The 25,933-nt window shown below is 38.4% G+C and overlaps 1 protein-coding gene across 6 annotated transcripts in view; it reads right to left on the bottom strand.

Moving 5' to 3' along the window:
* Nucleotides 1–465: 465 nt before the first annotated feature.
* Nucleotides 466–25,933, bottom strand: part of ATP8A1 (ATPase phospholipid transporting 8A1) — a 225,167-nt gene continuing 199,699 nt past the window's right edge. For all 6 annotated transcript variants that reach the window (XM_006111916.4, XM_075930509.1, XM_006111917.4 and 3 more), the window contains 4 exons: nt 22,549–22,637; nt 22,054–22,146; nt 11,170–11,261; nt 466–5,043 (listed from right to left, as the gene is read on the bottom strand). In XM_006111916.4, coding sequence (XP_006111978.1) covers nt 4,946–5,043; nt 11,170–11,261; nt 22,054–22,146; nt 22,549–22,637 — 372 coding nt within the window. In that variant the 3' untranslated portion in view covers nt 466–4,945. The remainder of the gene's footprint in view (nt 5,044–11,169; nt 11,262–22,053; nt 22,147–22,548; nt 22,638–25,933) is intronic.

Here is a 25,933-nt window from a genome sequence, read left to right as displayed (position 1 = left end):
TCACAGTGTCTGTGGACGATATGGCCTTTAACACCAAGCCCTCGGAAAAGTCAAACAAGACTTCCCTTTAATCAGTCTCATCCTTGGCCTCTCCGCTGAAAAGCTTTCCTGTTTGAAAGGGTGCTCTTCCTTTTTTTTTTACTATAAGTATCCTCAGACCATGCTTCACTTGGTAGTTGCAATCTTCCATGGTCCCTTTTCAATGATTAAAGCAAACATCCCATTGACTTCAATGGGAGCATGAATGGGCCTCTGCCAACAATCATGTTTATTAAAAGTTGTAAAACACTTTGCTATTTTCTCATTTTGCTAGAGTAGTACAAAAGTGTTTAGGTACTTGTGTGGAGGCTATTTCACTTCCAGTAGGCTTCATTTCATTATATTAAAATGGAAATAATGAAATGTACATGAAAAAGTTTTCCTTTGAACTTAACTTGTAGAACTTACAACCAAAACCTTCAAAGCTTTTTAGTTAATGGCAAAGTTTATTCAATTTTTTAATAACAATGAAAAGACAAAACATTTAAAATTTGCAGTTCAAAACATGCACGTTCACAAAATGCCAATTACATGTAACACTGCATAGAACTGAAAGCATTACTAAAATTTGATAAAACACACAGGGCATTTAATGTTCATTTAAAACTAAACCTGAGAAAAACTACCATAAACACTGAGTCAAAAACTCTCCATTCATGCAGCTTCACAATTTCCACAACAGTTTCAGCAGTAATGGTTCAGTGGAGCTGGAAAATCCTACCTTACATTGAATGTAAACTTTGCTTTTACATAGTGGCTGCCTTTCACAGCAGTTTATACTTATGAAACACTGAAATACTTTATGAAAAAATCAAGTCAAACGAGAAAAACAATATTAATGCATTTATGGCTTCTAGTCTAGAATAAGGAAACATTAAAACATGATTTTAGTTTACATGTTCTGATCACAGCTTTGCAATTACTTATTATTGTATGCATGGAAATATGGTGTTTAATTCAAAGTACTTAAAAAACAAAGGGCCCAATATTGCAAATTCTTCCTCACACAATTAATCTCTATTCATATAACTAGCCCTATTGAAGCCAATGGGAGAAAGAGTTTGAGCGATCAGGCACAAGTTTTTTGAGTGCTAAAATATTCCTTGTTTAATGAAGATGTATCAGGCAACATTTATAGAACAAGAAAAACAACATTTGTTGCGTTTTGCAAAGAAAAAACATACCCAGTACTAAGTTAGAATTGACCAATTCATGAATTTCAAATCATTAACTTCTGGATACATTATAATGTGAATGATACACAAAAGCAGAAACATAAAAACTGCAACAAACCATGGAGCTTTAAAATATTAATAACACAGATGGGATGATTAACTCATCAAAACTACAGATGCTTTTACACAGTATAAATCAAGATAAAAAATGGTAAGATGCTATTTTCTCTTCCTTCAATTTATTATATATTCCCATTGAAGGTTAAGGCAACAAAGGAAGCCCCTTGTGATATTTTGTAAAATGTATTTTTGTGATGAGGATTTTATAGGAATCTTTAGATATCTGTTACTGTCTCAGAATACTTTATAATTTTTACACAAATAGAAAGATGTTTTATTATAAATCTACTGAGGCTGTTTTCCACAAATAAGCCTACAATCAAGAATAGCAAAAGAAAGTCCAAATATAAATGGTGATTAGGCTTAATAAAATTATTAAAGAATAATTTACCTTTTCAATAAATGTTGCATTCCAATTAGTAACTCAAATAATATGAATACAAGACCAATTGATTTCTAACTGGCATTGTTGTGGCTTAATTGAAGGAACATTTTTAATGATAGTTTGCAATTGTTATGCAGTGCACATAAAGCAGGCTGCAAATTACCATGTGAATTCCATATTGGACTTTATTCACACAAAATTAAAGGTTTAAGTGATCAGAATAAATGCATTATGATTAGCTAGTGTAATTTGACTAGTTTTTTCAATTAAAATAAATACACGCATAACCAATGGCTCAATTTAACAAACACATGGTATACTAAATAAATAATATACTATATTTCTGTTCACTTTAACAATGTGCAAATAAACTGTATTGTGTACCCAAACTGATTTTAAAAAAAAAAAACCCTCTGATTTTCACAGGGACATTTTTGCTGAGGTGATCTTATATTTAGAACTGTATACAGAGTAAAAAAAAAACATTTTTAAAATAACTTTCTAGGCAGGACTATTATTTCATAATTGATTACCATCAGACAATAAGCAACATCTAGGAGGTGCAAAAATATATCCAAAACAGACTAACTACTGGGGAATGAAAGTACAATATCAAAACAAAATCAAAATACATTTTGTGGGGCACAATTTAAAATTAAAATGTGTAATTGCGCAAGGATGACACACGGTGAGCTTATACCTGGCTTTGGAAATAGAGCAATATATAACATTAAGTAACATCACTAGCCAGAATGCCAATATATGTCCAGGCGCTCAACAAGATGTGCTAAAATTCCTCTACCTTCTTAGCAATAAAGCAAAATTGAATGGGAGAAAACTGCATGTCATTTCTGTCACCAACTGTAGGTAGCTGGGCATCTTAATTTTATTAATTCTTGTAAATATAGCACACTTTATTTTAGAGCAGGATAAAACAAAATAAGTAAAGCTGCTGGTAAATTTCTTCACAACACAATGGTTTACACTACATTTCTTTGCTTTACATAATTTTTTCCAAATCAAAATTTTTATGCATTTTACAATGAAAAAAAGATTTTTAAAAATGCATTTACTTTTAAAGAGAGTCATGAATTTAATTTTTATATTAAGTACACTGAGGATGTCATTTCAGAATTGTATTGCAGTCATTCTTTAATGTCAAAAATAGGGGATCCATATTTTAAGAAAGGCATGCCCCCAATTTTTTTCTCGCCTTAGGTCAAGTGGTATGGCCCTCCCATATTGAGCCATCTATTTATCTATGCATTAAATGGCTTTTCTGAAGGCAGTTCTTCTCTGCATGACTGACTAGCAGTGCTATTTGTAGTGGAATACATTTTCTTTGTCCCTGTGTATTCTGTTTCTTTTGCACTTAAAGATCACTCCGGAAAAGGGAGGGAAGAGAATGCATAATATTATTATGAAATGTGGAGGGCCATTCCATCAATATGTCTTCCTAAGTATGTACTTTCATAAAGTATTTTCCTTGCACGGGCTTTGATATATGATGTGATTTGTATATTTTCTTAAAATGAGAGGTAAGGAAATTGTGTGATGCAGTGAAGTGAGAGGTGGCATCTGCACAGGACTGAAAGGCAAGGGGACAAAGTTTTATTTTTGATGAATAGTCAAGAAATGATTGGTAGGACATGGACTAGCTGAAGAGCTATACTGCTTGTTATTTACAATCTAGATTGGATGATTTTGAAGACAAAAAGTAATAAGAATAAAGATCTTAGTAACCTGAAAGGAGAATGGAAAATCTCTGCTAGTCTGAACATTTTAAAAGTGAAGCAGCATTTGTCTCCACATAAAATACATTTAAAATTGAATCATTACAGTGGACTTTTTAGGTCAGTATTAAAACAGACTGAAACTTTTACAATAAGTTAAACTGGCCTGTGTTTGTGCCATTGTCATAAATAGATGTAACCTTTGAAGAAATCAGGCCATCATTTGATAGTGGGCAGATACATACCAAATGTAATTAATACTTTAAAATTTCTTATTACAGTGTTCTCTTGGTGAGAAGTACAACTGATACACCGCTGAGCTGAACAAACTGGAAAATTCTATTTTCTTTTGTGCAATTTTCCCTCCATTTTTCTTAAAAGCTGAGAGTATGGAGGTTTGCTATGTTTCAAATAAGCTATAAAGAACTACTACTACTAAAGTATATTTGAGTGCATAGTAGGTACTGCCTCTGGTGCAAATGGAACAGTACATGCCACACAGAGCTACAGAACTTACATTGCATTAGCAAGGCATGTTCCAGATAACTTTAGAATAAAGATGGTGACAAATCACACAGATATCTAATCTGTTTTTATGAATTAGGACAAACTTTTCTGACCAAATGTGCATACAAAACACAAACATTGAAAAATGGCTAAATTTTTATGCTTTTTTTTTTGTAATTTGAACAAAACTTGTAAATATGAGCATTATACTAAAAGGTGGCATTTATATTAAACAATAAAAAACCAAAAAGCTTGTATCAGACCAAAGGTTGCAAAGTTTCACAGATTTAAAAGCAAATGCCATAAAGGCAATTTGAATTAGGCTCATTATGCTGTATTTTTATCAAGTATGGAGAATCAAACATGCAGTTCTAACATCAAGATTTTTAAACTTCTCTGCAAATAACCCTTGGAGATTTTTGAGAATTGCAATTATGGAACTTCTTTGGCAAGCATATATTGTAGGCTAGTTTGACACAAACACCTATAAACACCTTGGTTTGAAATTTTGCTTTATATGGTGAGTTAACACCACTAAAATGTTGGTTATTCAGCACTTATTGAAATCAAAGGTTTGATACCAACCAACTGTACTTTAAATGGACTTATGAACCTGTATAAATGTTAATAATCTATGTATAGTGGTAATTTGACCATTAATTATGTCCCATTAATTAATATAGCATATGAGCAATACTGATTCAGCCTCATTATAAATAAGCGACCTGCCAAAACACAAGGTAATTTTCTCTGTTTACAAAGACAAAGCAAATACTTGTTAAATTATAAAGAGATGGTGTGTTACAGTAGAGTTGCACAGTGCTTATGTCTATTGAATACACTAATCCAAACTTTATGGAATAAGATCATCATGGATCTTCCTATAATCTTTGTGACTGTTTGCTGCTAGCAGATCCTAGCAAAGGTCTAGTAGTTTGTCTTACTTAAAGTAATTCTAAGGGCTTTCTGTCTCAACCTGTATTCCTTCACCATTCATCTGGTCTTTGTTTTGTGGTATCATACGCTCTTATTACTTCAGATTGGGAAACTATTCCATTTTCATCTTGAGAGAACGCATAGCCATCTGCAGATACAAAACAGAATAGTTAAACTTTGATTAGTTTCAGATATTCTATAAAATTGGAAGACTTCAAATTTCAATGCAAAATCACTCTTTTAAATACTAAGAAAACCATCTTCCAAGGTGGTGGAAAGAGAAGAACTCAAATTCTTTCATAATACTGGAAGACTCAGAGAGCACAACAAAAAATTTTCTGTACAGCATCCAAGGAATGAATATCAAATGACCTCATCAAAAGGCAACAGATTTAATTAAAGGTGAATATACATCACAGAATCATAGAAATGTAGGGCTGGAAGGAAACTTGAGAAGTTATCAAGTCTAGCTCTTTGCACAGTAGCAGACGTTTGTCCAGTCTGTTTTTTAAAACCTCCAATGATGGGAATTGCACAACATTCCTTCAAAGCCTATTCCAGATTTGAACCACACTTAGGTCTGATCTACACTAGGGGGCAATGCTGAACTGAGGTATATAACTCCAGTTATATGAATTGCGTAGTTGGAGTCGATGTACTTTAGTTCATGTTACTGCAGTGTCTCCATTTTGGGGGGGGGGATCAGTGGGAGAAACTCTCCTGTTGACTCCCCTTACTCTTCTAACTCTAGTGGAGTACCAGAGTCAATTGGAATGCAATCTGTAGTCAATTTAGTGGGTCTTTATTAGACCCACTAAAATCGACCTCCAGGAGATCGATCCCTGCAGCACCAATCTCCTGGTAAGTGTAGTCTAAGCCTTATACTTAGAAAGTTTCCTAACATCTAATCTAAGGCTTTGTATCTCCAGAAAACACTGGCAATTGTGTGACAAAGTCTTTGTCATTCACAGGTGTTCCACCGCTTTGCTCCCCGTCCCCCTGGTCTGTAGACCAGGGGGACGGGGAGCAAAGCAGAGCAAAGCCACGGAGCCCGAGGGCAGCAGGATAGCCACCGCGCGCCTGGGCTGTCCCGCTGCCCCCGTGCTCTGCGGCTTTGCTCCAGACGCCTGTGGTACAGCAGCTGGGGCGCTGCCGGTTGGTCCCGTAGCGCCGCTCTGGGCGCCACTGGACCAACCCAGCAGCACCCCAGCTGCTCTGCCCCAGTTGTCCCCAAGTCAGCTGCTGCTGAAACTGACCAGTGGCTGACTACAGGAAGCTCCTGCCCCGGACTTCCTGGAATCTGCTGCTGATCAGTTTCAGCAGCAGCTGACTTGGGGATGCCTGGGGTTCTTAAGTTGAATCTGTATGTAAGTCAGAACTGGCCTCCAGATTCAGCCGCTGTTGAAACTGATCAGTTTCAGCAGCGGCTGAATCTGGACGCCAGTTCCGACTTACATACAGATTCAACTTAAGAACAAACCTACAGTCCCTATCTTGTACGTAACCCGGGGACTGCCTGTACTTTTAACGGAAAAGTGTTTCTGTTAAAAGTAATTCCGCAAAAGAGCGTCTAAATTGGCACGGATGCTTTTGCGCAAAAGCATCTGTGCCCAGTATAGACATACTTTTGCGCAAGAAAGCTCCGATGGCCATTTTAGCCATCGGGCTTTCTTGAGCAAAAAATTAAGGTACCTGTCTACACTGGCCCTCTTGCGCAAGTATTCTTGCACAAGAGGGATTATCCCTGAGTGGGAGCGTCAAAGTATTTGCGCTAGAAGCACTGAATTCTTACATTAGAATGTCAGTGCTCTTGCGCAAATTCTCGCGGCCAGTGTAGACAGGCAGCAATTTTTTGCACAAAAGCAGCCGCTTTTGCGCAAAATCTTGCCAGTCTAGACGCACCCACAGTGTTTATACTGCCTGACTTTTAAGCAACATGGCTGTGTTGACACAGCTGTTCCACTAAAAGGGGTGTAGTGTAGACCAAGTCTGAATCTCCGTGGCTGCAGACTAAGGCCATTACTTCTTGTCCTGCCTTCAGTGGAGACAGAAAACAATTGATTAGTCTCCTCTTTATGACAGTCCTGAATATATTTGCATGCTATTATCACGGCCACCTAATTTTGTTTTCTCAATACTAAGCATGTCCAGTTTTTTTAACCTTTGCTCACAGGTTTGGTTTTCTAAACCAGTGATTCCCAACCTTTTTTATGAGGTAGACTGGCAAACCCATTCACAATCGTTTGTTAGACTGATAACATTTTATTTGCATGTTTATTGTGCAAATAATGAATATGCAAATAAAATGCTGCCGGTCCGCCTAGCCCCAACCCAATCTCTTGCTCCCTAGTGCCTAGTAGCTTTTGACCCCCACTCCTATGTTCCATGCCCTTTGACCCTTTTACCTCTGACTCCTATAGCCCATGCCAACACCCTCTTGCTTCAAAACCCTGCCATGCCCTCACTCCACCCCACCCCTGAACTCACCAGAGCAAGGCTGCCCCCTCTAGGGAGCATGGCTGTTACTGCTGTGTAGGCAGGGAAATTGGCCTTCCTCCCTCATGTCCCCTTCTTCCCAAGTGTTTTTAGCACCCCCATGGGCAGAGGGGGGAATGCTGAGCCCTGGCTATCTGCCATTATGGGGGGAGGGAGGGAGAAAGGTAGGTGCCTCCTGCTCTGCTTCTTCATGCCACTGCCTCAGCCCCAGCACTGCCACTGGCAAAAATGGCCGCACTAGCGGGGGAGGGGAGAATCCCTGAGAAGGTGCCTCCTGCTCTGCCTCAGCCCCAGTGCTACTGTTGGCAAAAGTGGCCATGCGGGTTGGGAAGAGGAGGAAGCGGAGTCCTGGGGAGGCACCTCCTACTGACATGGGCAAAAGTGGCTGTGTGGGCAGGGGGAGTGACCCTTTCCTCCCCAGCATGTCTCCCCCATGTGCAGAGTGGGGAGGAGGGAGGAAGGTGCCTCCTACTGCTGCTGTCTGAGCCACCACCCAGATGTGAGCTACCGGGAACAGCTGGCTTGAGCTCTGACAGCCCCCATGGCCCAGCAGCAGGCTACAGACTGGTGGTTGGAAATTGCTGTTTTAAACCTTTATCATTGTTGTTGCTCTCCTTTAGATGCTCCAATTTATTCATCTCTTTTCTAAAATGTGGCACACAAAATTGGGCACAGTACTTCAACTGAGGCCTCACTAGTGCCAAACAGAGTGGGACAGTTTCCCCCCATGTCTTACATATCATTCTTGTGTATATTAACAGTTGTGTTATATTAACCTTTTTCAAGGCAGCATCACATTGTTGCATCATATTCAATTTATGATTTACTTCAGATCATTTTCAGCAGTACTAATACTTTGCCAGTTAATCCCCAATTTGTACTTGTGATTTAATTTGTCCTTCCTAAGTGTAATATACTGCACTTTACTTTATTGAATTTAATTTCATTTAATTCAGACCAATTTTACAATTTGTCAAGGTCATCTTGGATTCTAATTTCAAAGTGCTTGCAACTTCCAGTTTGGTGACTTCTGCAGATTTTAAAAGCATACTCTCCATGCCACTATTCAAGTTATTAATGAAAACACTACATAGCACCAGACCCAGAATTACCCTTGTGGGACTCCATAGAAATACCCTCCCAATTTGATAGCAAACAAATGATAACTACTTTTTGAGTATGGTCTTTTAACCAGTTATAACTCACCTTATAATAATTTAATCTAGCCCACATTGCCACATCTTATTTATGAAAATGTCATGCGGGACAGTGAAAAAAGCCTTACTAAAATCAAGATACTATATCTACTGCTTCCCCCCATCCAATATATCAGTAATCCCATCAAAGAAGGAAATTAGATTGGTTTGGCACACTCTGGTTCTTGACAACATCTCACAAACTGCTTAATATTTTGTTCTAGTATCTTTACAGGTATCCAAATTAGGTATAGATTGGTCTATAATTCCCAAGGTCAACTTTATTCTGTGTTTGATCTTTTCTAGTCCTCTGGGACATCATCTGTCCTCTAGGAATTCTCAAAAGGTAAATCCTGAGATTGCTTCAACTATTTCCTGAAGTACCCTATGATGAATTTCACCAGACCTTGATGACATTGATACATTTAACTACCGTATATTCCGGCGTACAAGACGACCTCTGATGTTAAAAAACATCCCCCAAAAATCGGGGGTCGTCTTGTACGCCGGGTATACATCCCAGGCGCGCCTGGGATGCCCCCCCGCTGGAGCCCCTCTGCGGCTTTGAAAGCCTCGGGGGAAGCCGGCGGCCGGGCATCCCAGGCGCGCCTGGGGTGCCCCCCCGCCGGAGCCCCTCCGCGGCTTTGAAAGCCTCGGGGGAAGCTGGCGGCCGGGCATCCCAGGCGCGCCTGGGGTGCCCCCCGCCGGAGCCCCTCCGCGGCTTTGAAAGCCTCGGGGGAAGCCGGCGGCCGGGCATCCCAGGCGCGCCAGGGATGCCCGGCCGCCGGCTTCCCCCGAGGCTTTCAAAGCTGCTGCGGCTTTGCTCCCGATGCCTCTGGTCTGCTGGGGACCATCTCCAGCAGACCAGGGACACCGGGAGCAAAGGAGGCGGAGGGGCGCTGGGGTATAAGATGAAACCCTATCTTTTAATTAAAAAGATAGGGGGTCGTCTTATACGCCCAGTCGCCCTATACGCCGGAAAATACAGTATCTAAATATTCTTAACTTGTTCTTTCCCTAATTTGGCTTCCATTCCTTACCCCTTGTTGTTACTATTAATTATATTGAATATCTGGTCACCATTAACCTTTTAGTGATGATGAATGCCTATTTTGCCTTAAATATGTCAGCTTTCTTGACGTCTTCAGTTATTACTTCTCCATTTCCACTAAATAGTAGACCCTATTTTTTGTCTTTCTCTTGCACCTAATGTATTTAAATTACCTTTTCACTACCTTTTATATACCTTGCTAGATGTAACTCATTTTGTGCCTCAGCCTTTCTAATTTTGTTCTTACATGCTTGTACTATTCTTTTGTACTTGTCCTTAGCATTTTGTCCATGTTGTCACTTTTTGTAGGATTCTGTTTTGATTTTTAAGTCACTAAAGAGCTCTGATAGAGGTATATTAGACATACTATTCTTCCTATATTTTATTTCACAATCACTTTCACCCAAATTGTCATCCACCTTCAGATTTGCTATCAATTCCTCACAGCTGGTCATAATGACTGTCCTCATCAGCTCCTTCACTTTCTGGAACAAAAAGTTGTCCCTGAACACACTAAGAACTTGCAGCAAATTCTGAGTTTTGACATATTTTCCAACAATTATTGAGTAATTAAAATCCTCCATTACTACCAGGTCTTGGGTTCTGGATATTTCTGTTATGTGTTTTAGAAATGCCTCATCCACCTCCTTTTCCTGATTTGGTGATCACAGTTACTATGATGTAACTACTTTCATTTTTAGCCAGAGACTATCAATAAGTCTGCCTCCTACCTCCTTCTGGACTTCAGAACATGCATTATATATTCCTGATGTATAACGCAATACCTCCTTCCTTTTTACCTTGCCTGTCCTTTCTGAACAAGCCTTATCACTCTATGCCAAATTTCAGACATGAAACTTATCCCATATATGCTACAGATTGAACCTCTCTAATCTGGTACTCTCTGGTCTGGCAACATCCGTGGCCTGGCATGATTTTAGTTAGCTGGATGTCCACTTATCAATATGGCCAAGTTTCCTGAAGTCCCATAAAGTTTGATTACAGTTGCCAGTCCTGGCTCTCAGTGTTCTCCTGGATGAAATGTTATCCCGTGCAAAGATTGGTTGTGGTGGCTCTTCTAGTGTTCAAGTTACAAACTTACAAACGCACAAACTTACAAACATTCTCCTTTATATATTAGATTACAAATGCAGTCACATACATTGTTTTTGTCAGATCTGAAAAAACCCTTAATTTTATATGTAAATATTTATTTATATATTTTCATCCTCTTTGGGAAAATCAAAATCAAAACAATTTTAGGATCATGATCCATAATTTACATCATCAAACTTAATAATAAAGTCTGTTCATAATTCAAACTTAGTATTTTAACACCATACAGAGTAAAAAGATTTGACCTTTCTTAAAACAGAACAGTATATTAGGCATTTTTTTTGGTGTTTGTTTTAGGTTGATATTTTGTTAAGTGTTTTTAATAGTATATTTGAGCAGAAATCAAGATATGCATTTTATGACAAACAATTGTAACAGAACCTGTTATTATTCTTTTAAAATATGGAACACTTACGAAGCAAGTTTTGCTGCAGAGATTCAGAGCGGTACAAGTTCACGTGACTCTTCTTGAAGACGTTCTTCAGTAGTTGAGCTCTTTCCGTTAAGCTAGAAGGTGGAAATTTGTGATATATATAAATTTATGAATGACAATGTAGAGTTTTCCCACTGGACTTTAAACGTAGACTAGCAAACTTTAAAACTGTCCATTATAATGTAGGAAAAACAGTGATAAATGTAGGTTGTATCTGACCTACTTGTTTTTTAGACATATGGTAAAATGGTAGCAAACAGAAATATTTGAAAATCTGGGCTTATGTTTGTAAGTTTCTTGGGCAGAGACTGGTTTCTGGTTATTTATTATACAGTTACTAGGATACTGGAGCTGCAATTCCTTTTTGGAGACTCTAGGTATAACCACAATGCAAATAAACTAACAATGCTATTAAAATATTTAAGTGCCAGATTTTCTCTGGCCTTTTTGGGGTGTGCAGTGTAAGTGAAGAGGACGGAGACTCTCTGAACTTAGCATGATCCTGCATTAAGGCCAAGCAAAATTGCAGCCCTTACACTAAGAAATGTAGGGACAATTCTCTCCTTGCCCATTGAAAGTGCCCCAAAGGCAGCGGTGGGCAACCTGCAGTATGCGGGCTGCATGAAGGCCATCAGGGCTCTGTGTGTGGCACACAAAACATTTTGTTTACCATTGACCATGCACAGGGTTGCCCGATTCTGCTGGTTGCCATTTGCATAGTTTTTTCCCTACTGGTACTACTAAAGTGACACACATGTAAAGCAAGGGTGCAAGAAGTGAGATATGTGCTGACTGCACAAAATATTAATTGTGACAGCCAATATTAACTCTCTGCATCCAATCAAAGTGCTACCTATGATGCTATAGTCCCATCCCACAAATTCTAGATATGCAAGCCCTGTTAGCAGAACAACCCTATCCCAGGAGACCATCTTGGTTACGAAAATCTTGTGATCTACTGAGATGAAGGAAGGCCACTCATGTGTCCCATCACTAGCTTAAGTTGTCCATCACTGCCCAAAGGGGATGGGAGGTACAGCAAGGAGATGGAGGTAAGGCCTTGCCCCTGTATGTCAGCCAGATGTGTGTGTTCGTTTGCTGTCTCCATGCAGGGCGTTACAGTGCGTGCACTTCTGGTAAGCACTGGGAAACTCTCAATGGCCATTTTGCTCCTTATGGTGCTTTCAGCATCTGCAGCTCCACACTGCTCCTTAATATAAGACGTGTAATTTACAGAATCCAGCCCTTCATAAAACAGGCTTGCCAAGAAGTTTTGATACTGATTAAGATTGGTTTTGATTTGAGTCTGGGGTTGTGGCCTGATGGTGAGAAACATGGCTTGTTTTGGTAATTTGCCCTTTTTTAGAGAAATCATTCTACAAGTACATTGTAAAAGTAATTCAAGAAGTTTCAAGCACAAGTAACTTAATCCATTAAGTTATAGACAAACATAAACAATCTGCCCTGTGTTCTAGGGTTTAACAGATTTCAAACATGTTTGATAATCTGAAGTACATGATAACTGCAGTTAAATTAAAGTGATTAACATTGTAAAGTTTCAGCTCATATTCAGATAAAAGATATCAACACTTTTTTGGTGACTGGGGGTGTTTGATTGCCTTGCTAAATGAGCACTGCACGTTACCAGGTTGTTTTCAGAGAGGTTGAGTAAAGAGTAAGATACGTTTCTGAAGGTATTTGCATGGATTTACAATGCAACTAATACGCACATGCTCTTTTGTGCACAAAGGGTTTTCAAAGATTTAGGAGTACACTTAGGCAATCTGAAAATTAAACTAGAACTAATTGTGGATATACCTATAGATAATATATTATACATGCACTCTCCTCTCTCTTTACAACTGAGGGTATGTCTACACTGCAATATTATTCCAAAATAACTTAATCCGCATCTACACAGCAGGCAGTTATTTTGAAATAGTGTCAAAATACTGTCAAGCTAGAGGACATCTTACTCTGACTCCTGTAACCCTCATAGTATAACGAGTAAGGGAAATCGGAGGAAGAGTGCTCTGTTTTAAAATAAGTGCTCTGTAGACGCTCCCTATTTTGAAATAAGATACGCTATTTTGATGTAGCTCAATTTGTGTAGCTTATTTCGAATTAAGCCCTACATTGTAGACACACCCTTATAGTGGCACATCATTACTATTTGTGCTGCTACTGCAAAATAGACTGGACTATGATCCAGACAGCTCGTGAGCACAGGTAGAAAAAAGAAGGTGGTGGGGAGGATGACTGAGTTTTAATCAATCGGATACATGGGTTCTGGTTGAATGTTTCAGGGTTTGATGTTTTCAGGGTACAACCAAGCTGTCTCCATATAGTGTATCTTTATTTCTCAATTCTTATAGTTTCCTATGGATAAAACCCAAATTTAGTTAAAAGAAAATAGATGGACTGGTCATAGCATAGAGAGCTTGCAAAAACATAAATATACTTTCTGATAATTGTAAGATTTACTGCAGAAATTGGGAAGGAATGTAAATGAGGACTGGGAATGGTATTTTAAGGCAAACCACAGGAACTATACCCTGAACTGGGTCTCAGTGTCACACACCACAGTGCTGAATGTTTTGTCTTCTGTATGTTAACTGATTTATCAGAATGACCCAGGGTGCCCAGATAAAATTCAGAACGAATGTTTTGAACTCATCCTGCCTGCTGAAACCTTAGACCTTGGAAGAAACTGTTTGTTATGAGAGTGTTCGTGGCAATCTTGGGAACCTTTAGTAAGCTAAGTTAAGATGTCCCGTGAAGCAGGGCCAGCCTTAGGGAAAATGGCACTCTGGGCAAACTTGCAGTTTGGTGCCCCTGACTCCCATGAACTTCCCAGCCTCCTTTCACACCTAACCCTTGCACTGTTTCCCCTCTGCCTCAATGCCTACTCCCTTCCTATGCCCCAACACCTGCACTGTGCATGTAGGGTTGCCAACTTTCTAAATTCACAAAACTGAACCACCTGCCCCACCCCTTCTCTGAGGTCCCATCCCTGCTTTCTCCATCCCCCATGGATTGCTTTCCCCACTCTCACTTTCACCAAGCTGGGGTGGGGGTTGGAGTGTGAGAGGAAGGTGAAAGATCCAGCTGGGGGTGTGGGCTCTGGATTTGGGACAAGAATGAGGGGTTTGTAGTGCAGGATGGGAGGCACTGTGGGCTGGATCAAGAGATTGGGATGTGTAAGGGTTAGGGATGTTAGGGAATAGTCAACTGGAGTATCAACTACTCACATCTCCCTGCCCTTTGCTGCCTCTATGATAGAGAAGGGGGGGGGCAGGAGCTGGTGCTGGGGGAAGCTGGCTTAAAAGCTGGTTCCTCCCCCCAGCACCAGCTCCGCAGTGCCACCTGCCTTCCCCTGCCTCTATCAGGCAGCGGGTGGGAGTGGGAGGGCTAGAGGAGGCTGCTGTGAAGCAACCTCGGCCCACAGCGGGCCGAGGCTCGCCATGGGCAGCCGCTTCTCTGGAAGCAGCACTTGTATGTGGGGATCCCAGTGAGGAGCTGGGCTCCCCTGAAGACAGGGATTGCTGCCACCAACCAGCCCATTTTTGGCGGCCCGGGCTGGCTGCACACAGGGACTTCTCCAGCAACAGCCCCTGGCTGCCGGAACAGAGGCTGCACCAGCAGCAGCCCCTGTTTGTAGTGGACAGGGCTGGCCGCTGCGAACAGTGGCTGCTGGACTCAGCGTAAGCTGGGACTGAGCAGTCTTGGCTTGCGCTGGTCCAGGATGCTGTGCATTTTAAATGGAATAAAAGCCCGGCAGCTCTTACTACATTTAAAATGCAAAGCAGCATTATGGGTGGCTTCCAGATCCTGCACAAGCCAGGACTACTAAGTCCTGGCTTGAGCTAGCTCCTGGAACTATCCCCGCTGCGGCTCTGCACAGCAGTCCTTATCGACTACACAATTAGTCAAATAACTACAATTTAACATCCCTAGTAGGGGTGAGAACTCTGGCTGTGGGTGTGGGCTGTGGTAGCTGATGAACGATTTGGGAGGCAGGAGGAATTCAGGGCTGGGTAAGGAGATTGATATTTATGGGGGGATGCAGACTGAGGAGTCTAGTAGGGAGTTTGGATATGGGAGGGGAATCTGGCCTGGGGCAAAGTGTTGGTGTGGCAGGAGGAAGTTTTGGCTGCAGGATCCCAGTTGGTGTTTACCACAGCACCCAGGAAATGGCTGCCAGGTCCCTGTGGCCATTAGGTCCTGGTCCACACTAGGGAGTTATTTCAAAATAATCCCCCTTATTTCAAAATAACAAGCTGAGCGTCCACACTACCAAGCTTGTTATTTTGAAATAAGGGGCTGATTATTTCAAAATACAGTAAAACCCCAATAGTCCGGCATCCAGTTGTCCGGCTCTCCTGATAGTCTGGCATCAACTAGAACCCAGAAACTGCTCAGGTCAGCCGCTCTCACAGTCGGGCCGCTGTGAGCTTCATGTGCGCTCACAGCCCACGCCGTTCCGCTCACGGTCCCCAGCGCACACAGCGTTCAGCCTGCACGTGCTAGCAGCTGGTCGCTGAGCACAGGCAGTTGCTTTGGGACCCAGACATAAGGTTGGGGGAGAAGGAGGAGTGGGTGACAGCAAGGTGGGGAGGTGTTTGGCTGTGGGGAAGGGAAGGGGAGGGGAGGGGGACTGGGTTGCACACGGTGTCCTGGCCAGCTCATTAAAAAGTTGTCTGCTCAGTGTACGTGCCCCAGCGCCTGGAGGGAGATGCGTAGCTGTACCGGCGGCTCCTGGACTCGAGCATAAGGTGGGGGAGGGAGGGTTGGGTTGGGAGTATGCCCCCTTATAGTACCTCCTGGTACTCCGGCATATCCAATAATCTGGCACCACCTAGGTCCCTAAAGTTCTGGATTATTGGAAGTTTACTGTAATGACTCCAGCATTCCCTGCCCCTGGCCAGGGACAAAAGAGGACATTGACCTGGACTGGTGCAGAGATCCTGGACTTCACTGAGATCCGGTGGAGGAGACCAACTGATATCTACGGCCTTATGGCCACCAACCTGGTGGAGACAGGATATATGCAGACTCTCAACCAGGTCCACATGTAAAAGAGCTCCAGTAGGCCTACAAGAAGTCCAGGAAAGAAAGTGGACACTCTGAGGCAGATCCTCACACTAGCCACTACAAGCAGCTGGATCACATTCTGGGAGGGGGGATGGTCAGCTAAATTCCCTGTAAATTGTGCACCTGCACAGTTGCACAGCTGTTTTCTGAGCTCCACTACAAGTTTGAAGCTCCCATACAGGCAGAGAGCTCAGGTGACTAGTGGTGGGGGGAAGGGTATCTCACGAAACAAGCAGCTAAATGGAGCTAGCTGAGGGGGCAAAAGAGAAGGGATTTTGGAGAGTTCCATCTGTATGAGGAGAGAGAGAGAGAGAGGGAGAAATTCAGCACTCTCAAGCCTCCTGGGAAGGGGGAGATAAGAGGCTGACTGCATGGGGTAAGTGGGGGATAGAGGGTGTGTGTGTATGCTGGCATCTGTGCAGTGAGGTGTAGGCAGAGGGTAGTTTATTTGGGGTATGACTCACTTGTTGCAGTCCTGTCTGGCTGGGTTGGGGATGGTGAGGGGAGGCAGACTGCATGGGGTGTGTGTATGCCAGGAGGACATTTGTATGATTAAATTTCAAACATAGGTGTTAATGGCATAAGGTAAGAAAAAAAGGTTCTTTTAACAGATTTTTTTGGAGTGTTGCAGATATCTAAAATGCTGAACTTAATAATTTTTTCAGATCTTTGTTACTAATTAATACATGATTTATTGTATTGCATTAAGGCTAGATCTTTGCTATGTGGTACAGTTTTGGCTCTTACGAGTCAGAAGTAGCAAATACTAGCTTGAACTGTTAGAAAGGTTGATTATATGTGTACTCTAAGGTTAGTGTTAATTTTCTTTTTTATATGATTTTGTATTAAATATCATAAGCATTGCTCCTTGTTAAACCACACACACACTACCTCAATAATGATGGTGCACATCAGGAATTTCAACCTACCCAAAACAAAATTCAAGCTGCCCATACTGTATTTTCAAATACTTAGGGACCCAGCTCTGCATTACTTTTCACCTGTATAAGGATTTCAGGATAATGTTCTTTACCTGTAACTATCTTTTTGGCATTCAAAATGAGCTGTGAAAACAAACTACATCAGAACCAAACATAATATAATGTGAAGGGATACTTAAGCAATGCTAGATGACAGGATCTCAGCATTTGTGCTAATTAGGTGCCTTAGGAAGTGCTGGCTGAACATTAGCACCATTCAGGTACCTGAAATGTGTGTATTCTTAAATAACTTCTATCATGTGTGGTTTAAAGATTTAAACAACTAGTAATTAAATTCATCTTATTACATGTAAATTAAGATGAGCAAGAACAGATTACAAATTTTAACCTTCTAAAAGGCTTATTGCTTTATATATTTTCATTACACTTCTAGTTTAAGAATATTTAAAAGTGGCTTCCATAAAAAATATGACTATATTAAAAAGAGGCTCCTGTGATAGACAGGTATCTCAGTATGCTTGCACAAGTCAAGGTAACTAGTGATGTTACTGTTCACATATGTCCAATTCTATGCCAGTAAAAAGGTTTACTTATGTAAAATATTTTATTTAAAAATTACATTAATACTGAAATAGTACACATTTTAAGAGTTGCATGTGAGGTAGGGCAATGTGGCAATGAAGGTCTGAAATAATGATTTATTTTTAAAATTCTTATCTTTAGTCATTTCAGTTTTAGATACAAGAGGCATCTTGGTATATCAGTCATAATTAATTGATGATAAAACCAAGCTGCCTATGGTGCAAACTACCTGTTTTACTGAGGCAGTTGCATACTTTAGGCTCCCACAGGCTTCTCTGGTCAGTGATATTCAAACATTCAAGTTTTTTTTCAGTTAGAAAAGTGACTGTGTAATTATGGCACCTTCACGCTCGATCTATTTTTTTTTACTTTGCTGACAAAAATGTATTTGAACTACTGCTAGGTGTACTGAAGTTCAAGATAAAATTTTACTTGACAGCTGGGCAGAAAAGTCAGATTGCAGAATATTAGTGGGAGAGATGTAACATTTAATGAGAACACTCATACAGAGTTCGCAATAATCACAATTAAAATATCTTTTGACTTCAAACTTAAGAAATCTGATACTGAAAATCACTGAAATGAAAAAAAAAGAAACTTATAGAAAGTTATTTTTAGAATTAATTTTCACACTATGACCACATTTTAAGTAAAATTCAAATTCATGTTCAATTAATGTTTAATTCAAACATTATATTTTTAAAATCTTTTTTTGTTTCAGATAAGCACTGGAAGTAAAAATTGGTGAGACATTTTTATAGCTTCTTTGAGAGTTTCCCTTTAGGTTTGTTTAAATAAAAATAGAGAAGGATGAGAACATGACTGAAAAATAGGAGGTCTAGCTCTAGAGATTTATTTATTTCATTCTTAAAGACCATTATTTTATAACATATAATATTCAAATGTAAAAAGATCACTCAAATATTAAACATTTTAGACAATGCTATTCGGCATTTTAATCCTAATTTTTAAAGATAGTTGCAAAGATCTTATCAGCGTATTCAAAAGAATGTTCAGTAGGAAAAATACCATTTCTGTAACTTTGCAATCTTATTGCTATGAAAAAGTTAATCAAATACATGCAATACCGGGGCAAGAAAAGTATTGCAATCTGTGCTGGATAAATGGGGCAACTAATTTCTATTTCAGCAAATAGCAGTGAAACAATTTTTTCAGAATTTAAATAGTTAACATTTAGTTAGAATAGATGATATTCAAACAGAGTCAGTATCTGAACTACTTTTATTTGTGAGGTGGTATTTTTAGTTTCTTTTGTTTGCAGATAAAAGGAAATTAATTTCTCAGTTATCACCTCTACATCTTTACAGTTCTCTTCTAACCAGGCAGTGCTTCATACCTCCACATTAAGAAAATTAATGTAGATTTTAATGTGAACACACACATTTTTCTATTGAACTAAAGTAGAGCACTAAGGCTATGTCTAGACTACAAAGATAAATTGGAAAAAGAAATGCAAATTACAGTACGCAAATTGCGTATCTTTTTCCGATTTACTTCTGAAAAAGGCTTTTCTGAAATTTGGCCCATCTACACGGGGCTAAATTTTGGAAAAAAACCCTCTTTTGGAACATCCCTTCTTCCTTGTAAAACGAGGTTTACAGGGATGCCAACAAAACGCATCCACTTTTCAGATCTTTTTTTTGGAAAAGCAGAGGCATTCCTTGGACACGGCTGAGTTTTTCTGGGATACCTCTGGTATCTTGGAAAAGTTCTGCAGTCTAGACGAATCTGAAGACACCAACGATATGCTAAAGCAGCGCTAGAAAAAATGAGAGAATGACAGAACAAAATGCTGTAGAGAATATACAAGAAATGTGCCAGGAATAACTGGTCAGCCTTGTGCTAGATGTTATACCCCAAGAATAAAAATCTTTGACATGCCATTTTTAAAACCACACAACTGTAACTAAGTAGCCCTCACAAGATCAGAATGATTGGAGTCTTAATTCTCCAGTGAAATGAGTGGCAAGCCTAGAGCTATGAAACCCAACAGTCAGAGTCATGTAAGAGGTTATCTTCAGAGAAGAAAAATCATTCATAAGAAATTTTCTTTTTTTTCTGCAACCAATACTGGGTATCAGAGTTGGTTTCACTTCTCCTCTGTACACATGACCATGGGAATAAGAGAAAAAGACAGGAAGCTACAGACAAGATTGGAAGGAACATAAAATATATCAAGCTTTATTTTTAGTAGATCTCCATTTTTCCTAGGGAATAGAAGTGATAGAAGTGGGATAGAAGTGATTTGCAGTTGTGTCTCATGGCAAACAAGTCTATTATTGGAGTTCTCCACATCCTTCAAATCTGGTGAAATATTTTTTGATTGAGGTTACATTCCCTTTGGAATGGCTGAGGCAATTACAATTGAATTTCCTGGATATGATGATTATTCGGACAGTTCTGAAATTCTTTTTCGTCCATTTTAGTGTAAGTAATGCATACCTAACGAGGGCAACATTTTTTGTTCCTTGTTATTTTCTGAATAAACCAGAACCAGATTCAGTGCAATATGAGGATTTTCATTTCCAGTCTGTTGATATTAATGTGTTCCTCAATACTCTGTACAGAGCTAAGCTGCATATAGGCTGTTATGACATAGAAGATTTACATTTGGTTATTACAATGGTCCAGTGTAAATTGTTAATGAAACTCTGTGCAGAAGTAAGCAGATTGGGCCACCAGATCAAAGGCTCCTGACTGCCATTTTCTCAAATAAAGAGTTTCTTCTATAGAGAATGACATTTTCACTATGTAACGTGAGTAGATATTAATATGAGGATCAGCTGTGCAGCCAGAATTAAGGCATCGAATTAAAACAAGAAATTGTTAAACCAAAAAACTAAGCAATGATGAATGGGGCTAATGAGGATGTCTTTGTAGCTAGTGAAAAAATTCTCTAAAATGTTTTCCTGAGGCCTTCTTAAGACTAATGTAAGTTCACATATTAACTAGATTGTAAGATAGTTCTAGAGCAGTCTTACGGATTTATGATAATCTTCAATGATAAAAGAAAATGAACCTGTTTGTAAAAACATTATCCTAATAACAGGAGCGGAAGAAGAAAATACTTTTGGACACAAGAGATGTACTTTGAGGATGATATGGTTGACTGGAGAGAAGGAATGAAACTCTTCCCAGAAAAACACTAGCTAATATAAACCACATGCTTACATAGGGCAAAACGATTATTAGTTTTCCAAAGCATAGTGAGGTTCACCTGAGCTGTAACAAGCACTGGGGACCTAGAAGGAGACTCAATGTGATGGAGAGGTGTCTGTTTCCCAGACAACCGAACTGAGATCAGCAGTATGGAAACACAGGAGAGACAGAAACAGTGCTGCAAGACTCAGCAGCAAAAGAAGCACACTGATTTGCTCTCTCCCAGACCTTTGGCAAAGGTATTCCTTTCATCCTTCTTTCTGCTATGGCAGCAAAATGTTCTTGTTTGTGCTTTCAGTTTCTTTAGTATAATTCTTTGCCATTCTTCTCTAACTTTTGAATAACCTTTTATTTCTTCAAGTTTCCTGAAATAATATTCCTTCTTCCTTTTCAACCTTATATGCCTGGCACGGGAAGAGTGAAAGTAGTTGGGGGAGTGCACTTTGTGGAGATTTAAGTTTGATTTATTTCTTGCCTGTTTTTAGGTTTGTCTAGTGCGTTTTCTTTTCCTTGATTTAATAGATGAAGAAAGACAGAGGTTTTTTGGAGTGGTATTACATATCTAAGTCAATTTGTTTTCTTTAATGTCAACAAACTTTGCAAAGATTTTGTTGTTTTCTTATAGATCCTTAATATGAAAGGCTTTTGACTGAGTTTAACAATTGTCTTTAGGCAAAATTTATACATGAAGCTGTGAATGAACCAAGTTCTAACTGGTTTTGTCTCCATTGTAAACACTGCCAAAGCAGCAAAACAAGATTTTAAAACCAGGTTCTGTTAGTATTTGGTTTAATCCACGATTGTCCAAAATGTGGCAGAGCTTGGTTCAGCCACAAATGAACAAACTCTGTTGAAAACCTTTCATAAATAATTCTATCTTTAGGCCCCGAACTTTAAAAAAGATGGATTCTTGTATCTGGAGAGTCCCATGCATATGGATGCATGTGTCTGCATCTTATTGAAAGATGAGAGTCTTCGTTTATTGATAGTTTGTATAATGCCCCTACAAACATTCAACAGCAAAAAATTATTTTTTTAAGAATCACAATCTACAGGTATTTTACAGTACCTCTTGCCATGCACAACTGCTCCTGGATCCTGAGATTTTGCTTCCAACTCTTGAACTTCATCTACCAGAGTCTTAAAAGTAGCTCTCTTGATTCTGGAATATAAAATGTTTTTCAGATTTACTCTTGCTGAAAACATGTTTTTTAAAGACTCTAACATAGACATTAACAAATTCATTTTTGCCAAGTGATTTCAACTTAAATTTTGAAAGCAGAAATATTAAGGAGGCATCAGTTATAAATCATGCCATTTTGTCAGCTGTTATGTGAAACACAAATAGCAAAAGTTATCAATTAAAAGTTCTGATTAATAAAAATATTAAAAAATAAAGTAGTGGTACATTTGTATCAAGATATGTAAACTACAAACAAAGCAATTCAGAATTTGAAAGAATCACCTAAGCTCTTCACATTTTCTTAAACAAACTGGCCAATACTCAGAAAAATTAAAATTTGGTAATAATTTTCCCTCTAATTTTTAACAGTTCTATACTTACACTTTGTATACTACGTCAAAAAGCAAAGCTGTGATGGGAATACATAAAAGACCCATCCAAAAGACTCCAGAGCTGAACAACATAACTGCCTGGATAGATAAATCACAAAAAATGATACCATTATAAAGGAACAACAAAACATTTGCTTGGCTCAAAACAGGAAAATCAAATTTAACCAAAACTTAGCTGGACTCTTTAATGCAATATAAAAATTATTTATTCCCATTCTTCAAACCTTACTCACAGGAGCTGCCATTACTCATTCTGGGTGAAAGGTCCTCATACACTTCATAAGTAAATAAATGCTACTCATGTTAAAGTCTTATTGGGAAATTCAAACTATTAAGTTCTTTAAAAACAAAAACAAAATCCTCCCCCAATATCCAGCTTTACAACATCACATTTCTAATACTGCTAAAGAATACTATTAACATAAGCTATAGCAATTTAAAATACTGCTAAATCTCTGAGAACATCTAAGAGCATTTCTATTTGCTATCAACCTTTCGCATAGGATTATGATTACCAAAAGATATTTGTCCTTAAAATTATCTTGTTATACATCTCCATCAAGAATGCTGAGAATCTCTCAGTAGCACCAACTATCAGACTACTGCTTAAATAATATTTTGTTTATAATTCAGAACTGCAAAAATAATAAGAAAATATATATGCTTTGTCTCCTTTTCTGCAGTTCTTTAAAATACCAGCTAAACAAAAGCCATTTTAAAATAACACACATTACTGAAAAATTAAAATATTTTCCAACAACACACTTTTTGGGTCTTAGCTAGGTGTAAATTTAGTTTTTATTTTTACTGTCAGACTAGAAACCAGACTTTCTCCCATCCATGTCAATTAACTTGTTTGTGTACACCTGTTACAACCAAAGAGAAACAAGCAATACTCTCTATACAAAATTAGTGTAAAGGGCATTAAATAATATAGATTTGCCTTTAACACTTTCTAAGCATCTACATCAGAGGCATTATGATTGCAAAGAAAATGATCTATGATTAATAAATTATTATCAGTTGTTTGTAATATAATTATATGTTATAGTGATTGAGTAACATTGCCACACAATGGTATTTGAATTATTTGATTTCATTTATTTAAGTCTAATTACTTTTAAAGCTTAAATTTGCAGTACATAATTGAAATACTATACTGTGAAATTTTACTAATCCTATCAATTATGAGAGAAATGCAGATATTTTGAATAAGTGGCTTAAAATCCTACTTTTTTGAGTCTGAAGGGTAGCCATGTTTGTAACTTTAAAAACAATGAGTAGTCCTGTGGCATCTTAGAGACTAACAAAAATACATATAGTATCATAAGATTTTTTGAGAAAAACCCACTTTTTGAGTGCATATAAATTGAAGTTTATTTAGGTTTGTACATGGTATATTACTGATAGTACAGAAAAAGCAAGTAATTATAAATCTTAAAATTTTATCTAAGCTGAATACTCAGCAAATGTACCTTTTTATCCACATCCATGTTTTATACCTATATAGTAGCTGTTACAGTGATGGTGGTTGCTCTAAGCACTTTATTTATTAGCCACAATAATTACTATAAACAATTTTATAAACTCTGAACAATAATGCTTGGATTAAAATTACTTTACAATTCACAATTCAACTGAAAAGACCGTTTTAGATCTCTATAACAAAACAAAAAAAAGTATTCACATAAAAGTCACTTGATATTATAAGCAAAACATGACTCTTGACACGCTTGGTGACACACTCAATTCTTAAAACCAATATAATAGGAAATGCCTATCAAAACTAAATTTTGTAAAAGCTTTTAAAATGTAAGTAACAATCATATAGACCAACAGTTTCCTAACAAAAAAACGGCAGGGGAAAAACACAATTTGATTTGATCTGAATATGACCCTCACTTCATATTATTAATGTTAATAATATTTTTAGCTTAGGATAATATCAAGCACTATTCTTGCTTTAGCTACCCTATTAAATGTTTCCTAGTGAAACAGCAAAAGTGATAATGTAGGTCTTAGGATGTTAATTCTGACCATTGTAATGCTAACTATGAATGAAGCAACAACTGGCGCTTACTATTCAGTCCATCCAGCCTTTGGCTTTACAAATGAACAACACGAATTGAGAAAAAAAAGTTTTTCTGCGTCATATTTGAAAGCCTGTCAGATTTTTTTTTCTTTTGCAGAGTTAATCCAAACCTAAAAGATTTAAAGCCGACATTCGCATTAAAGACAGAGAGCCTCTTTGTATTTTTTGGATGAAGAGGGAAAAAATAAAATCCCACAGAGGTATTTCCTTCCTTTCTGTACAAGAAAGCTCCCCACTCACTCTGTAGAAACCATTTTTGTCTCTAACTTTTCACATCTCTCTACACATAGGCAGGTCATCTGGGAAATGGCAAACCAATCCTTTTCAGACAATGGCACTAACAGGAGCAGCCTGTTCTGGGGATGGACTCTGGCTGCCTCTGTTTGTGTTTTACAAATTGTTCCTAATGTGTGAGATTTGTGGTCAATGCCAAGTTTTTCCCCCCCTTTAGGCCTTGTGAAACCAAATGGAATCTTCCATAAAAGTGGCTCCCAAGGGAATTCAGAAATAATCTGAAGTAAGAATTAGAAAACCTAGTAAATTATTGGCCTAACAGGTCACTGGGGAAAAATTGTTGTCTATGTAGGATGGATATGTTGCAAATGTTGACTCTTAAGACTTTTAAAAATATAAATTAACATATAAATGTAGCTTTTACAGATTTTTTTCCTGCTACTGTTTGAGTTTTGTGTAGTGAAAAAGAATTCCAGAAGATTGTTACCATATAACTTTTTAATTCAGTAGAATATTAAAAACCTTGCTGACAGAACACTAAACAATATGTGCTATCAGAAAATTACATATTAAGTGGAAATGATTAAATAAGAATACTTCCTTTCTCTTTACTACATTTATGAAACATTACATGTATGTTCAGACAAATAATTTTCAAAGATGGTGATACTGCTTCAGAAAAGCAAGGCAACAAAGTTGGAGACAGCAATAAAACCATTCTGAAGAAAGTTTTATAGAGCCTTTTCAATTTATTTAATCTAGTTATCATCACTGTTGTACTGGTATATGAATGTCTCTCAAGTATTAAAGGATAGAATTGAGAACAGTTTCTTTCTCTTTCTTCTTGCTCATCTACAGAGAAATAACTTGATTAATTTATAGTTGGCTTTTGTGTGTGTGCGTGTACACACACTTGTTAAATAACTAACTAGGGCAAAGCTAAGCTGGACAGAAGAGTTTTGCATTTAGTTGTCCATGCAGTGAGGTTAGAGGTCATTTTTGTCCTTTCAGGTACAGTAAAACTCCAATAGTCCAGCATCCAACAGTC

This window comes from Pelodiscus sinensis, chromosome 5 (assembly GCF_049634645.1).
Source record: "Pelodiscus sinensis isolate JC-2024 chromosome 5, ASM4963464v1, whole genome shotgun sequence".
NCBI lineage: Eukaryota > Metazoa > Chordata > Testudines > Trionychidae > Pelodiscus > Pelodiscus sinensis.
This window is presented reverse-complemented; position numbering and strand designations above follow the sequence as displayed.